Source organism: Fusarium tjaetaba, assembly GCF_013396195.1.
Source record: "Fusarium tjaetaba strain NRRL 66243 chromosome Unknown NRRL66243_c0000097, whole genome shotgun sequence".
NCBI classification, from domain to species: domain Eukaryota; kingdom Fungi; phylum Ascomycota; class Sordariomycetes; order Hypocreales; family Nectriaceae; genus Fusarium; species Fusarium tjaetaba.
Window position 1 is genome coordinate 25,811 of NW_023501293.1, and position 16,093 is coordinate 41,903.

The 16,093-nt window shown below is 48.6% G+C and overlaps 6 protein-coding genes across 6 annotated transcripts; 4 read left to right on the plus strand and 2 right to left on the minus strand.

The window, feature by feature from the left end:
* Positions 1 to 2,962: 2,962 nt before the first annotated feature.
* FTJAE_5128 (GNAT family acetyltransferase) lies at positions 2,963 to 3,604 on the minus strand (the record flags this gene model as incomplete). The annotated part of the gene is made up of 1 exon (XM_037351604.1): positions 2,963 to 3,604. The coding sequence occupies one exon, from the start codon at positions 3,602 to 3,604 to the stop codon at positions 2,963 to 2,965; it is 642 nt and encodes a 213-aa protein (XP_037207734.1).
* Positions 3,605 to 4,357: 753 nt separating this feature from the next.
* FTJAE_5129 (uncharacterized protein) lies at positions 4,358 to 5,269 on the plus strand (the record flags this gene model as incomplete). Its single annotated transcript, XM_037351605.1, has 1 exon — positions 4,358 to 5,269. The coding sequence occupies one exon, from the start codon at positions 4,358 to 4,360 to the stop codon at positions 5,267 to 5,269; it is 912 nt and encodes a 303-aa protein (XP_037207735.1).
* A 513-nt stretch (positions 5,270 to 5,782) lies between these two features.
* Positions 5,783 to 6,934, plus strand: FTJAE_5130 (uncharacterized protein; the record flags this gene model as incomplete). Its single annotated transcript, XM_037351607.1, has 1 exon — positions 5,783 to 6,934. One exon carries the CDS (start codon positions 5,783 to 5,785, stop codon positions 6,932 to 6,934), a length of 1,152 nt encoding a protein of 383 aa, XP_037207736.1.
* Positions 6,935 to 7,599: 665 nt separating this feature from the next.
* FTJAE_5131 (uncharacterized protein) lies at positions 7,600 to 8,562 on the plus strand (the record flags this gene model as incomplete). The annotated part of the gene is made up of 1 exon (XM_037351608.1): positions 7,600 to 8,562. One exon carries the CDS (start codon positions 7,600 to 7,602, stop codon positions 8,560 to 8,562), a length of 963 nt encoding a protein of 320 aa, XP_037207737.1.
* Positions 8,563 to 8,988: 426 nt separating this feature from the next.
* Positions 8,989 to 9,987, plus strand: FTJAE_5132 (uncharacterized protein; the record flags this gene model as incomplete). The annotated part of the gene is made up of 1 exon (XM_037351609.1): positions 8,989 to 9,987. The coding sequence occupies one exon, from the start codon at positions 8,989 to 8,991 to the stop codon at positions 9,985 to 9,987; it is 999 nt and encodes a 332-aa protein (XP_037207738.1).
* A 4,752-nt stretch (positions 9,988 to 14,739) lies between these two features.
* Positions 14,740 to 15,687, minus strand: FTJAE_5134 (nacht and ankyrin domain protein; the record flags this gene model as incomplete). Its single annotated transcript, XM_037351610.1, has 2 exons — positions 14,740 to 15,205; positions 15,263 to 15,687. The coding sequence occupies 2 exons, from the start codon at positions 15,685 to 15,687 to the stop codon at positions 14,740 to 14,742; spliced, it is 891 nt and encodes a 296-aa protein (XP_037207739.1).
* Between the last annotated feature and the right edge of the window lie 406 nt (positions 15,688 to 16,093).

Genomic DNA, 16,093 nt, shown 5'->3' on the forward strand with positions numbered 1-16,093 from the left:
TGCCCGTTTCCTCTGTCCACGCAGGGTACATTTCGATGGAAGCCCTCGTGACACTCTCATCAACATCATACCCGCCAAGCTGTGCTCCCAAGGAAGTACTGATACCGAGACAGGTGCTATGCACACTGTCGCAGTACGCTGGTTGGTGCCAAGGGCTCCAGACCCCGCCCTGCCGCCGTAGTTGACCGGCATTGTGCTCAGATTGACATCGTTGCCTGAACAGCCACGGCCTGGAGGTCATTGAATTCTCGTGTCGAAGAAGCAGCCGGTGTCTGTTCGGGGACTTAGGCCATCCTTCTCGTGGTCTATGGTTTGACTTCACCAGACTGTTGCCCACCGTTCAGAGTCAACCCACCACGGCATTTGCAGGCAGTTCGGACCCTTATCCCTCGCACTGGGCCGACAGGAAACCGTGTGCGACAACTGCTGCATCCGCAAACACGGCCTAGTGGCATACCCGTCAATCGTTTCTCAAACCACATTCGTGCGACCGCTAGCGTAAGCCGATTGGTGCTTAGAGCACGGGGAGAAACAAGATCACCATGACAGGCCAGTGGAGGCTGTGACAGCGTCGGCGGTCTGTATTCAGCCTCGAGCGACCGGCTGCGATTGGGAATGACGTGGACATGCGATCCGATGCCTCCATCACGCAATGCTCAAAGGACGCCCTGGGCCCTTCATTCTCGTTCTCGAGTGACGAACCTCTGAATGCGAGCATTGGTTTCGTGAGGCAAGGTCGTCGCTGACGGATTTGCTGCTAGTATTCGCTTACCTCTCTTATAAACGAGGCCGGAGAAGCTCGCCATGAAGTCCTTGGTGAGCAGAAGGCATCAGCGACGTTTCACATCGATAGCTCGATACGCCACCCATACGAATGCTCAATGACAGTAGATTCGGATAATCGATTGCATTTTCGTTGATGGCATTTTGCGTTGGATCCAATAACTCCCACCAAGCAAGGCAAGCATCGGGTCTCGCAATGGCAGTTGGATCACACCAATGATCTTTGGATGTTGATCTCTTGATTGTCGGACCTGAAGGCGAAAGCTGAACGCATGTACAAATGAAGCTGCGTGTAGCTCCCCGCAAAGCGTAAATGCTGCCCACGTTCATGTTCGGCTGGGTGCAAGGGAACGGGAACGGGCGTACAGTGTTGATCACTGCTGAGTATTCCACACTGCATGTGCGCTCTCACTTCGACTTTCTGTTTCAGCATCATCCAGAGGGTAGCATTTGGGCCCCGAACTCCGATGGTCCTCGTGCCAGAGCTTTGGAGTAAATGTGATAAAGATCTACCGGTAATACTGGTTGACTACCGTTGCCTCCATCACGAACTTGCCTTGCGGTGTCGAAGACGACGGGATGACGCGATTGTCAAACGCGTCGCTCGCGTTGCGACAGAAAGTTAACGCGATGATCCATCCTGTTGCGGATCTGAGAACAACGACGAAATCTCTGCAGATGCACTTATCGCGCGCGTTCGGTCATGCCCTCGCAGCCTCCCAAGGCCAACAGACCCCACGTCATTCATCGCCCTTCAAGTATCCCTGATACCAGCGGCTGTCAGTATTACCTATTCCACCTACACCGTCAAGCACTGACCCGTCACTACCAGTCTACAATCACCAAACACGACGCGCATGCGACGACGACGACGGCCCGACAACGATTGACGAGTCCCCAGCGATAAACGACGCCCCAAGCAAGCTAACACCAGCGACGCAAGTGCCTTCCACGAACAAGCGAACAAACGACCAAAGGCGATAGCGACCGAGCGACCAACGACTACAGTGAACGACGACGATCACGAAACACAGCGACGACCCAATCATCACCGCCCCCGATGTTGATCCGAACGCACGACGACCGACCGACTACGATACGAATTACGACATCGACGATCCTCTGCAACTACGACGGACAGATCTCCAATGCAGTTACATGCTTTACACATCTCTACATGGTCAACAATCCCACCACATGCCATTGGGTCATCGTGGGAAGGGCGAGTCGCATTGGCAGTGGGCTGTCGGCTGTGAAATGTTTTCCTTGCTCTCCTGTCGACAGTTCAGCTTGCCCTCACTGATGCGTGCCATGTAGCTTGTGGCTGCAAAGGTAGCTGCCCTGACGACTGTCTTCATTACTGTTCGAGAGGGTTTGCTGCTTTCACCATCAAGACGACCCGGCCCAACTTCTCAGCACACAAGAGCGGCAGGCCCTCCTGTATATGGCATTGGAGACAGCCATCGGGATAATGAACTCTCCAGCCACAAGCGACAGGAAGGCATATGTGAGTGCAAAGCAAGGCTTTGGATGGATATATGTCGTATGTTTCACAAATGTCATATCTCAATCTCTAGCCTTTTGAGGTCGTGTTAGATGTCAAGAGGAAGGGTAGCAACAAGCTAGCGCACAGCGATAAAACTGGTTGGCTACATACAGGGCTGACGTCCTTGCCGTTTACGCCGTATTCTTTGCCTGGCATCAGTGTCTGTTCGAGATCTCGGCGCCTGCTTCGCTACACTACTCGAGAAAATTGAACTGGCCGGTCTTGAGTCTCTAATTTCCTGAATCATTACGACCACCTCGATGCCTTTCGGTACGAGCAAATCGTCTGCTCCTCAAGGCAACCACCAGGTCTACTGACGGTGCTCTTACCCGAGCAAGGGGAGGCAAGAAAATTTGAGACCTTTCTCCTCCGTGGTGAAAAGATTTAGGCAATCTTGTCTAAATGTAGGGAATTTTTACTGGGTTTATTATATCACTCTCTTCTAAAGTCTCGTGTTTTCTTGCTCCATGAGGTCGAGAAAGCATGAGCCAACGTCTCTGCCTGCGCGAGCATGATTTCGCCTTCCACTGTCACCAACCTTGATCAAGATGAGCACGGATCTTGCTCTTTTGCGCCAGCTTCGCGGCCATCCCGTTTTGCGAATATGATGCAATTGAGTATTGATAAAATACACTATGTTTCTTTCATATCAAGACCCCGAAGTGATTCCCATTCGTCTTCCGTCATTCCAAACTCGATCAGATCGTACCACTTGCGGTTCATCCAAACAGTCTGCCGTCTTCTGCCTTCCAGCTTGAAGCCAATACTCTCGTAAAGATGTACTCCTCGAGGGTTGTAATCGGTAGTAGTAATACCAATTGTATGCAGGCCAGCGTGTCGGAAGCCCCAGTCCACCATCCAGTTGATGGCTTCTCTACCGTAGCCCTTGCCCTGATGCTCTTTAACAAGAGAGATGCCAATCTCGGCAGTCCGATGATGGGCAACTGTGGGTGAGATGCCTCCCCAGCCGATGCACATGACGCCAATGATGGTTCGAGGCTTCTTATCTTTGTCTTCTGTCTTGTCGTTGTCGGCATCATCTCTAAGATATATAGCGACACCGAGCAAAGAATTGACAACCGACTCTATATATGAGTCGACCTCCTTGGGCCCCTTTGGCAAGAGCATGGTGGGTGCTGAAAGGGCCTGGATGACAGGATCTTGGAGGATGGTGAGAGCGATCTTTTTAAGGTTTTCATCGGTCTTGTCGGCTCGGACGTACTCGAGTCGCTTTGACTGGTAAGCATTGGCGATGTGCTCTGTTGAGTAGTCCATGATAAGTGATGTGTTTGAAGAGTGCGTGCAATGATTTGATAAAGTGGTGATGTAATTGACTGATGGTTTGGTCAGTTACTGGTATTGCAGTTTTTGTAGTCGGATGAGGCTCTTGAGTGCCCAGCCACCTTTGACGCTATTCCCGAGTCGGGCGCCGGATGAGTCATTGGCCGCTTTACGTTCGCTCACTCGCATTCCCTTTTTGGCAGTTATCGAACGCGCAACGATTAGTCTAGTTGCCCTTTTGTTAGACAATTGCTTAGTGGTAGCCACCTTCAGCAAGGATTGTTGTCGCGGGCAATTGTAAGTGTAGCTTTTAGTGCATACTGCCTCAACTGGGCTTCTGTGAGTGCTAGTTTGAGCTGATAGAGCTAGGGAGCAAGAAAACACAAGACCTAAGTTTAGGGTAATAAAATAAAAGGTATCCTAAGCTTAACCTAAATTTATATTAAGTTACCCAAATCTTTTTATCAGTCAGGCTTAAAGTCTGTAGCCAGACAAATGACACCGCGGGAAGTAACACAAACCAGCATCGCGTGACAATGAGGGTCAAAAGTTAAGCTTTATCACAAACAAAGTCCTGATTTTAAACCCTCTCACAAAGTTCAACCGAAGGCCAATATAAGAGAGTTGTTTCATTCTCCTAAGCATCGTCAAATCTCACCATCTTCTAGCTTCCCAAGGTCGGTATACAATGGCACCCTCAAGCTTCCATAAGTTTCCAGAACTGCCCCCCGAAATCCAGCTGCAGATATGGGAATCTTCATTTCGCTCGTCGAAGATCTTCCCGGTGGTTTGCACTACATCGGCCTTGACTGGGTAGCAACCCCGGTTCGACTGGATAGAACCGTGATAGACGAATTTCAGAGAGCAAGGTCAGGTTACGAATTGGAAAAAGGTCTCTGGACGGCGTGCTGGGACTCCCATGCAGCTGCCATCAAACATGAGCAGCAGCGAAAGGCCAAGTTTAAGTACTGTTGTCCACCAAGCACAACCCCGTTGGACTCGGCCTTGTGGCGCTTCGGATCGTCCGCGATGTACGAGCCCGTATTAATAGAACCTTCTCCTCGTGAAGGGCGACAGATTGTCGAATCACAGAAACAGAAAATTATGGTCTATCCCTCGCCAGATATCTTTTGTGTTGCATTAAACAGAGGAGTGCGAGCTGCGTGCAGTGGGCATTCTTACCCACTTCGAGAATTCAGAAGACTCACCTTCGAATTCAAGCCTTCTTGGAACGCCCAACTATCACAGCATGACAACTACTACCCCATCAAAAAGTTCAAGCCTTCGCTGGCCTTTATTCTCCAGCTGGTATTCGACGCAGCACATATAAGGCGTTCCACGACGCCAACAATCAGGCTTATCGACAGGAATGCTCGATGGATAAACGACGATACTACACAACTTGGTCTTGACACATTTTACGACTGTGACTACGAATATGTTGAGATTAGCATGAAACCTGGCTCGTCTTCTGCACGGATCGTTTGTCATAGCCCTATTCTCGAGTTCTTCGATCATCTGGACAGGCTGCTGGAGGACAAGCTCCAGAATGTAGGCCCTTTTAGTCGTTGGAATTGGCATTGGCAGAAATTCGTGATAAGGGACTCCTTTTCTATCATTGCTTTACGGAAAAATCAAGTGGGAGCTGCAAAGGAGTGAGCTATCAACCGCACTTCAGAGAGTGTCCATCATGCCTTTGGCCATTTGGGCACAATTTCCGATGGGGAGAGAACAGAGATGTTGTTCTGAGAGGCTGGTCCTGGTACTTGTGCAGTAGCTTACGTCAGAGACCTGGGTCAAATATGGTCTTGAGTTGAGAGGCCACAGGAAATGAATGTGATAGTTCAGGATCAGTGCCTGAGAAACCCTTTTCAGAAAATAGTGCGTTTCCTATGTGCATTCCTGATATACTTTCATAATAGGGTTGACATCACTGATGTGTTTATTATGGATTAGAAAGCTTGTTAATTCTTGACTGAACCTTAACTTAAGGTACTCTCGACTTGATTGTGGAGATATGGGTGTGACTTTAGGTGAAGGTTTACTTACAAAAGTAACAGAACAATGGCATACTTAAGGAAGACAGAGATGCCATTTCCGTACCTCGCCTTCTTTCCAACTTTAGCTCTGGATCTTTCACCCCCACGTATCAAGACTGATAGGCTTCCAATAATGGCCGCCACAACTTTCCATCTCTTCTCACAGCTCCCGTGTGAGCTCCGACTACAAATCTGGGAATCAGCAATCAGAAACTGGACAGCAAACATTCACGACTCTTCAACATGGAACTGGGATAGTCTTGACGCAGCAAATCCAATGCCAGAGGCTCCCAAGAAGCGATCCTATGGCATAAACTACGTGAGCCTCGATAATAATGGCGATGGTATTCCTCTAGACTGCAGCTGGAACAAGCCTCAACCCGCGAACCGGTCTGCCTACCTCTGGCACGCAGGTCTGTGGATGGCCTACAAAGAGTCTCGTGAGGTCATGCGAAAACACTGGTTCAACGACCCCTACTCCAAAAGCCATCCCGAATACGTGGAAGAGACGGTGAACGACGGTCTGTGGAAGTGGATTTATGGCAATGAAGAGGGATTAGATGTGATTTGGAACAAGTGGGGTCGAGAACTGGAATCCTATGAGCCTTGGCTTATGACTACATCCCCTGGGGACATGTTCAGCATTGCTCCGGACAACTATAGGCCCCTCGCCCGGTTCAAGCTCTTCCTAAAGCGCAGCAACCATAAGATTTATGAATATGCTATAGAGTTTGACCCAGCGTGGACGTCTGAGTTGGCTGGCCTCGACAAATATCGACCGACAGACCGCTTATCGCCCACTTTAGCCTTCGCCATCAGAATCTTTTGCGAAATTGCGACTCAGCAAATGGGTGTACCGTCTGTCATCCATCTTATCGACAGATACTCTGGCTGGAAGTACGTCAGAAAAGCCGAGGAACCATCGGTGTATTACGATTGCAAACACGAGTATATCCAGATCGACCCGAGCAATCCTCTGGCCACAAATCGTCTTGTCCGAAGCACCCCTATGCTCACGTTCTTGGATCAGGTTGATCGGCTTCTCAAACATAGATTGACCTGGAAACGAAAGACATCGCCTTGGGCTTGGGGCGATTACGGGCTTCCGCCGGATGGGTTGTCTGTTAGGAAGTTGGTGCGGGTCATGGCTAGGCGCGATAAGGAGGTGGTGCTCAAGGCCACGAAAGGCAATCCTATTCCACCCAAGACGAAACAGCCTGCCCTGGTAACTTTGCCAAATGAGAAACCCGCAAGCGAAAAGTTGGCTGTGCGATGGAGATGCTAGTGTAGATTGGCTGTAGTGCTCGTATTACTTTTGCATATTGGGTTTAAAAGACCTGACTCTGATTAGACTCTGCTGAGCCGTTCTCTCTGTGGGATATGTGATGGAAAGCGGTTTGGGAATTAGAAGACGGCACTGGTCTTGTAAAGCGTTGGGATTGGGAACTCATAAGAATATACTGGGAGATTCAACGTTCACAAGTAAAGCTTCTGCATGTGGTATCTGCAAATTGATTAATAGTTGAAGATCTACAAATGACTATCGATGTAGGTAACTCGAAGGAATCTCATTCTTGTCGCTTTCGGTGAATGATAATTTGGGATTTTGCAGTTCAGGTTGCTGCCAGTATCCAATCAACCTTTACTTTAAGGTTCAAGAAAACTAATAGACGCATCACGCGCGGGGTCATCTAATGATTTGGTTGATTGATACTCAAAGCTTATGACGCCTCAGCGAGACATATCAAGCCACCACACTGAAAATCCAATGATTTACAACATTGAAGAAAGCTTCTTTGGGACACTGACTCACTTCCGAGAGTCTCACGTATATATTCCTAGAGTCATCCACTGTCTTTAAACAAGCACTTCTGATCCGACTCCCTATCTTTTCTTTATCCGTTAACCGACATTTGAGCCACCGGTAACAGCTGACACCCAAAGCTCATCATGGACACCACCACATTCCACTCCTTTCCTCGACTACCTTTTGAGCTGCGCGAGCAAATCTGGAAATATGCCTGCCGGCAGCTGATGGAGAGGCGTAGGAACATTCACTACCTGTATATGGACGAAAATAGAAACCTCTGGCCTCGGGACTACGATCGGAAGACCAATGACCCAAGCAACACCACCAGATCTGGCTTTACATGGCATACCTATGTATGGCATGTAGGGCTATGGACAGCTTGCAGGGAGTCTCATGATATAGTAAAGAAACTCGAACGCTTTTACATCAGAATGCGCTGTGAGTTACGCGATTGGCGTTGCAAGTGGGTAGTTACCCCCCAGAAAACCGAATCTTTGCCCCAGGACCAAGTTATAGAACTTCATCGGGACATATGCCTCATTACCAGCGATTCATGGGAGTCTCTTCTGAGACCCTGGAGACCGATATATTTTCAAGCCGAAGATGCTCGAGGTCGAAGGCGATTGAAGAAACCACTGAACATCGGCGTCAAGTTTGACCCATTGTGGGCCGAAGAAATGCAAAAGGCCGTGGAGACTACCTACTTCGCCACTGTTCTCCGTGACCTCCCTCCCCCAATGGCCTTTGCGATCAGACTACTTTTCCAAGTTGCAAACGAATACCGTTTTTCTTTGAGCCAATCGACGGTTATGTTGATCGACGATATATCTGAATGGCAATCATTCGACACTGAAGGGCATGGTGGATGCAGGATCTTCGATTCCGGCCAGGAGTACGTGGAGATGGGATGCCTTCTTGGCTTTAGTACGCATATTCCACGTCCGGACAGTCCTATGGACGACTTTATTGAGGAGCTCAATTACTTGTTCATGGGCAAATTACAAGACGCTTCCCAGCGGCGTAATAGGCGTCACATCCTCGATACTGACTTTCTTCTACCAGTTCTGAGACGGGAGAAACAAGTTCCAATGATTCGTCGGTAGCATCCTGTCCAGACCAAAGCGGATGGCGGGTCTGGACCTCAACTTACAGATAGATGATGGTCGCAGAGTTGGTAGAACTAGTGTTAGCAATCAACAATATCTGAGCAAGATACTCAAAGTTACCATTTTTTTCTCTGCATGTAATCTCACTCGACCACTGCTTTGTTGGCTTCCCAATATGATTCAAGATTTTAAACCTAAAGTTGAGTCATAAGGTGGCTTTGGTAGGTTTAGCACTCACCTATCAGAAGCCTGCGCCTCTGTGATTCAAGGTTTGACCAACACAAAGCTTATACAATAAATCATTAAACTATGCTACATATAAATAAGGCCCTTTCTCAGTTTTTAACCCTAGCACAAACATCCTCCAAATTCTCCTTGACCGACCAGACTTGCAAATCAACGCCAAACCATCCTCCATCCACTATGAGTCCAGTCACTTTCCACCCATTCCCAAACTTGCCTTACGAAATCCGGCAGCAAATCTGGGAAGATGCATGTTTCGATTGGCGCGGTGATCGGCTCGGGCTACACTATATTAAGCTGAATGAGAACCGGCAACTTGCCCCACTGAACTGCGAATGGAAAACGACTGGTCCAAGAAACAGGTCTGCATATCTATGGCATGCAGGTCTTTGGATGGCTTGCAAGGAATCTCGAGGTATTGCTGCGAAGCATTGGAGTGTTCAGGGTTGGACGGATTTCCAAAAGAACACCAAGGATAAAAGTCTCGGTGATGTTATCTCGTTCCGCTCGGAGCCTTTGCATCCCGATTACGTTCGGCAAGGGCTTATACACAGGAAAGGCGACTACGAACCCTGGCATCAAGTCACTGATATGGACAAAGATATATTTTGCGTCACCGCCGAGTCATGGGAACCACTGGTCAGGAACTGGAAACCTCTTCGTGTCGTGGCTGAGGACGAATGGGGGCGCCAGTTTATTGACGCTGTCACCAACATCGCTGTTGAGTTTGACCCATCCTGGTATCAGACGATCAAGAAGTTTAGTCCGGACAACCACGTTAGCGACTATCCCCCGTCATTGGCCTTTTTGATCAGATTTCTTTTTGACCAGGTCCACAACAAAGAATACAGGAAGGTGGTTCAACTTATCGATAGAAACGTTTTATGGCACGTCGATAATGAAGCACTGGCTCTTCTTCATCCGATCTACATGGATTGCGATCACGAATATTTCGAAATAGACTCCCATGAACTCCAAAGGGACAGTCCACTGTCTCGTTTTCTGTCCCTGCTCGATGATTTGATAGGCGACAAGTTGACCGAGATCGAGTACAGAGAGCATGGCTCCAGGTACAATCTGAGCGAATCAGATTGGGAACAGGACGATCGACTCCCTCCTAAAGAGCTAATGAGATTTGTCGTGATGCGGGATAACCTGCGACCGCGAGATTTCATTTGACATCAGAACAGTGTTACGAGAGAAAACACAGTAACCTGTGCTACTCATGCCGGTATCATGCAGAGTAACTAATGGAGAAACTGGCATTTGGCTTGAAGACGCCTCTGATGTTCGGTGCGTGACGTTAGCGTCCTGTTAGCCATAATAATACAATGAGGTCCTTTCAAGAATCAGCGCTATTGCATTTGAACCCATGCCTATATCGAGCCACGGGATGTGCTTTGAGATCCTGTAAGCCTTATGGACGACTAGTCCTCGTTGTAGTTTTGTGAAAGTGGCGACAGGTGTGTATCAAGTCTCTGTATCTGAGGTCCCATCCAATGTCGCACCGCCCAGTCTTACGTCCGTGGTCTGAAACACAGCTGTCAGGGGCAATCTCTCACAAACCCGGGCAGCTTCCCCTAAGGTTTAGACAAGAAAGGCCTAAACTTGACAAAGCTTAGGCCTAAGCTCCTCTAAAATCTCCCCTAATTTAGGCGAGCTTCATCATAAACCTTTCCGTAGGTTAAGCGGAACGAATGGTCCGGTTCTTGCCCTACTTGAGGTGCCCGCCACTGCCAGCCGGCAATTTCAGCTCGTTCCTGACTCATGCCGTTCGACCCAAACGACAGAAGCTTCAACTGCCTTGATCACGACTTCATTCATTTCTCTCCATCATCATCAACCGCCTTGCCTTGCCCCATCAACAACTCTTGTTCAACCACGCGCTTCATCAAAACACCATTTCCATGCATCTCCAAAGCCCTCAAACAATTCGGCCGAACATCAATACCCATCACGTGCCTCACCGCAATGCCCAAAAGCAAGGCGGACATCTCTGTGCCTTCACGTTCTCGCCCGTTGCAGGCGTTGAGCGGAGGCTTTCTTTGCCGCAGTGCATGAACGAGCGATCACCACAAATACGTGAGTATACCAATGACAATCAACCCTCTCGGGGGGGGCAGCTTCGGCCGCAGTCGTGCCGCTTCGCCCGGTGTAAGTTCGCCCCCAACTACTCTTGAATCCAATGACTTACCTGTGGGGTTAGTCTTCCAACACCTCGTGTCGCCCCTCGGGGCAGCAGCAGCAACAACAACAACAGCAACAGCCCATGGCCGCTCCGGCGGCAAAGGTATTTCAAGCTTCCAATCCCCCGACATTGTCCCTTTGTGCTAATGAGATTGTAGCCCAAACCAACTGTAAGTTCTCCCCTCGAGCGACCATATACAGATGACCAGTACAGTAACGTTTGTACTCAGCCTGGGTCGCGCGAAGTAGGTTCTTTAAAGCCCCAATGAGCCGAATATCGATGATACTGATTCATTTTCTCTCCGTGCAGGAAGCCGAAGCCCAGATGGACGTAAGTTTAGCCCCTGTTTGGTATCTAGGAAATTGTGTGGTAGACTAACTCGTGATAGTACTGGAACGACCAAGCGACTGTAAGGAATTTAGGTATTCTATCATCAAGGCCATTGCTCACGGGAGATCACTAAACAGTCCCACTTTAACAACATGAAGGCAAGTTCACTTTGAGCTCTGCAACAGAAAGTCAATACATGATACTAACAATTGATTGCGACTGTAGAAGTTTGAAGACCTGTACATAGTGCGTCAATACGCGAGCAGCCCACCGTCAATCTTTGTGAGTCGGCCCATTTCCACCATCGAAGTCCGATCTTTTTCAACTGATGCTGACTACTTCTCTCTTCTTTTAGTCGTCCAACGTCATTCAAGTAAGTTCTGATGCCCTGCCAAACGTTGATGACGAGCTGGTTGCTAACCACTGTCCTCTCCAGAGCTACAACTGTCCTTCGAATGCATGACTTCACCTTGAGGTGTTCATTGTCGACATTGATGTTTTTCTCGCCGTTGCAGACAATCAATTCCCTCTTTCTAGAACAACAATTCACCGTGGGTCGTGTAAGTTCTCTTTCAAATTTATAAGATACCGCGATGCTAACCTTCTTAGAACAACAACAAGCGATATTTCTCCGGCGTAAGAGCCCATCAACCATATCCCCCAAACTCATGACCCAGTGTCCCACCAATTATCGAACGCACTTTCAATCATATCAGAACCCTTGCCGTCCCTTTATTCCGAGACCACCCGCTTCTCTTCCCAAGAGTCCGACCGTCAATTACGCTCGCGGCCCCCCCCTCCCAAAGCATCCCAACACACCATTGTCGACATGCTCGAACTATACCGGGGTGGCTTCGGCCACGCCCGTGGCCGAGTAAGTTCATCCTTTCACGCTCTTGGTCCAAGCGACTAACTTATATAATAGCGAAACTTCTCCAATGTAAGTCATCCCAAGGTTTACTTTTATTTAGTAAATGGCCTGTTTATAAGATTAGTCCTCGAACACCTCGCGTCGCCCCTCGGGGCAGCAGCAACAACAACAACAGCCGCAGCAGCAGCCAATGACCGCTCCGACATTACAGTTATTTCAAGCTTCAAATGTTGCAACACTGCCTAGTCATTTCTGGTGGGCGAGAGTCCCAAGCCAATGATATGCGACGCCACCGCGACCCTAAACTCTGCAAAGTTTGTCAAAGGCGTGCCTAAACTTTGGGAAGATTTAGGCCTAAAGTCGTCATAGTCTCGTCTGAACTTAGCTGTCAGTTTTGTCACACTTTCGAGGAAATGGGCCGACGCGGACCGTGAAGCGGGATGTAAGTACGCAATCAGATATACACTAAATCGCAGAGAGCTGATGAGGCTTAGCAACTTCCCGAAGTGCCTGCCGCCGAAACGGCGATTGCTGTACGTCTAAATAGCATGCTACGTTATATGGACTTGCTAATAGTGAATAGGAGGCTCTTGCAGCTGAGCTTGGAGAGCGCGCCGCTAAGCGGCAAAAGGTCGAGGAGAAGGAGGAAAAAAGGAGTAGGAGGAGTGAAGTTTTCTGTGTGAGTATGTTCTAATTCTACGTTAAAAACTGAATGCTAACGTATGTTGAGAAGGGAGAGTCCATTATAATATGGTGTAGTGAGACTGGGTGTGTGGAATGATGATATCAGAATGAACAAGGCTGAAGAGAAACGTCAGAAGGGGAGGAGTAAGAAGAGAAGGAAGAGGAGGAGTAAAGTTGGAAGGGGAAATGCATGAGAGAATTATGCTGGCCATTGACATCAGGCTCGCCATAAAGTCCTCAAGCAACACACCTCTTCATTCAACTGACTGAGGGTTTCGTACAATCATTCTGGACAGTTTCCTTCTCTTATTTCGTGCCTCCGAAAGCAAGTCCAAGGCGAGCCCGCCAAGGTCGTGAATACCATCAGCATCCATGTCAATACAGCAGCTCCTCTGGTAGCATAATCCCTTCGACTTTTGTTCGTTCAGACGCGATCCCGAGTCACCGCTTTACATGCAAACAGGTCAAAAGGTCATGTCATACATTTTGCAGGATGTCTGTAGCTACCAGTCAATTGTCAGCCGGCCGCACTTTGGTGTCTGTGACTCTTGAATTCCGTTTGCCTCATCTCGCCTCCCATCTTGATGCAACAGGCTGTTGGCCCATCCCGGTTCTCACGGGCATATTGTATGCAAGTACATGAGGAAGGAAACTTTATTATGGTGCGCTCGCCCTTTCATGCATGATTCGCTCCCGGCTGTCGACGATAAAGGCCAGTCACCATAGACCTTGATTGTCGTCCCTAGCCTTGACTCCTCTGGGTCTCTTTCGGCAAAACTTGGCTCAATAAAGCATGGCTTTTGCCAGATTTGGACCTAAAGTTGCGCATGAGGCGCTTGACACAAAACTGAACAGAGCTGAGAACTAGGACTAGGAGAAGAGTTGATTGCTCTGATAGCGAGAAGGTAAAATGAATGAAGCCCTTGGATATTGTTATTTGTCTCAATCAGCTTTGGCTATCGAGATAGCGAAGCCCAATCCTCTCCGTGCCATGTTTTCGTCATATGATGAAGCCGTTGACGACTTCTCCTTTACCAGTCGACAGGCATCTTGGAGGACTCCTGGAAACGTTCTAACCGCCAATAATGAGTTTCTTATCATTTAAATGCCCTTTTCTAGAGTAGAAGAAGGCGTATCTGTTGCGAGATGGTCTCGTCCGGCGCCGACGACCCTGGGTTGGAAATCGTACTTGGTGACGGAATAGGTACATCTCGAGCAAGCCTACAGCAAGAGCACGTTGTTTACAGACTCCTTCCTTGACTTAAAAAATGTCTGTCGGCCTATGTTCAGGGCAGCCTTCAGACATCATGGGTGATGCAAATACTGTCGCAGCCCATCCTGGCGATTGTCGAGATCAATCTGCAACTGCAAACGAGAGCCGATACGAAGCTGATGTGGCAGAAATGCTAAGTCTAACTACACAACTCGTCAGCCTCTCGATCACGGCAAATCTTACAGAATGCATGTCGGAGCCTCCCAGCGCGCATGATAAGATATGTAGGAAGCGTAGTAGCCACGACCCATAAACCTTTCGTCCCCCAGCGCTATCTCCATGGTCTCCAATCCATACTCACGGTCCTGCGTCCCCGCCACACTGCAGGCGGCGAGATCATTCGGCGTTATCACTGCTCGTCCTGAGGGAATAGACGACATGTGTCAGCTTCACTATGTCAGATGCTGGAAAGAATGGCGGCGCCAGTGTGTTCAAAGGGGTGTAGCCAATCCCGACAAAGGCTTCTGTACTGTCTTCATGACGATCTCCTCAATAGCCGAGGATACTAAGGGCCGAAAGACGATCGCAGCATAATTGGCCTCATTTTATCGCACCCAGTCTCTTTAGCACTCGCTATTATACAACTTATTCATCAACCTTGCGCATCTGAGAGTAGAGAGAGGCGATATCAACATTGTTGACAACCCCAGCAACAGCAATGCTGTACTTGCTCGCAGCAACGTTCAAGATGTCTTGCTCGATCATCGTTTCCTTTTTCTCAACATTGACAAAATCCGTAAGGGTGACGCTACTGGCGGTGACCTTCACATTATGAATTTTTTGTCCAGTCCGTTCAAATACAACCTTCTTCAGTGCCTCTTGTGAAGCCCGTTCCAATGCATCGATCACGTTCCTTTGCCGCGCAGTGTCACGAAGAAACGCCTCTTTTTCTTCAGTCTCGTCTGACTGGAGAGTCTTGCCTTCATACTTAATAATTGCCTTCCTTTCTTCTCGAGCTTCGGCAAATTTCTGAGTGAGGATTGTCTCAAAGCTTTGCAGCATCTGATCCCCCAATTCTTTGGTCATCAACGGCTGCCGAGAAACGGTAAGACTAGTAGATCAGTTAGTATTACCAATAGTAAATTAATCGCGCAGAGAGTACACAGACAAGTTGGCAGTATCGAGGATTAATGAGAGAACTTTAATCCCTCCATTGAGCTGCTGCCTGAGCGTCTCAATGCGAGCTTGTCGAAAGACCCCGATCTTGAAATTATCAAGGAATGATCTTTTCCCATCGCTAGAATTTCTCATCCAGTGTAAAAGAGACGCGTTGAACTCAATGCAAGCTTCGTGGCAGCTAATCAAGGCACCTTGAGTCTCGTCGCGGAGAAAGAGCCCAGGCCGGTTTTCTTTGACGGCAGATTCCAATTTTATCAGCGAAGGTTTGAGGTGCGCAAGCTCTAGTCTAATTTTATCCATAGCCTCTGGGGCGTTTCGGATGTTGTCAATCGTATTGCATAATAGTGCAACGCCTTGAACGGTCGTAGTGATGATGCCGGCTATAGAGGCAGTTACACTCAGAGGATCGGGCATCTTAACGGCACGACAGACAAGTTGATATTATCAGTAGTCTCGAGATGGAAGGCTTTTTTGAATGGGACATTCGGCGAAACGATCTGGGGAGACTTCGCTGATAAGGCTGCGGCATTTATTTTCAACCTCCTCAGAAACAACAGCGCACACTACATACTGAGTCACGACGAAAGTGGCTGTGATCAACAAGAATTACGATTTTCAGTAATCGGGGTTGAATTCTGTGTCTCTTTGTAAATCAGGCTGCGGAAACTGGTCCAGTGATTGGTCATTCTGTTAGAAGATGTGTGCGCCCAGTCTTATATGCATAAGTCACCAAAAGCTCAGCTGATGCCAAACGACGAAGTGAACTTGATTGACACAGGGTATTATACTTACCCGGACTCTGCGCAATCGCGCTACGTTT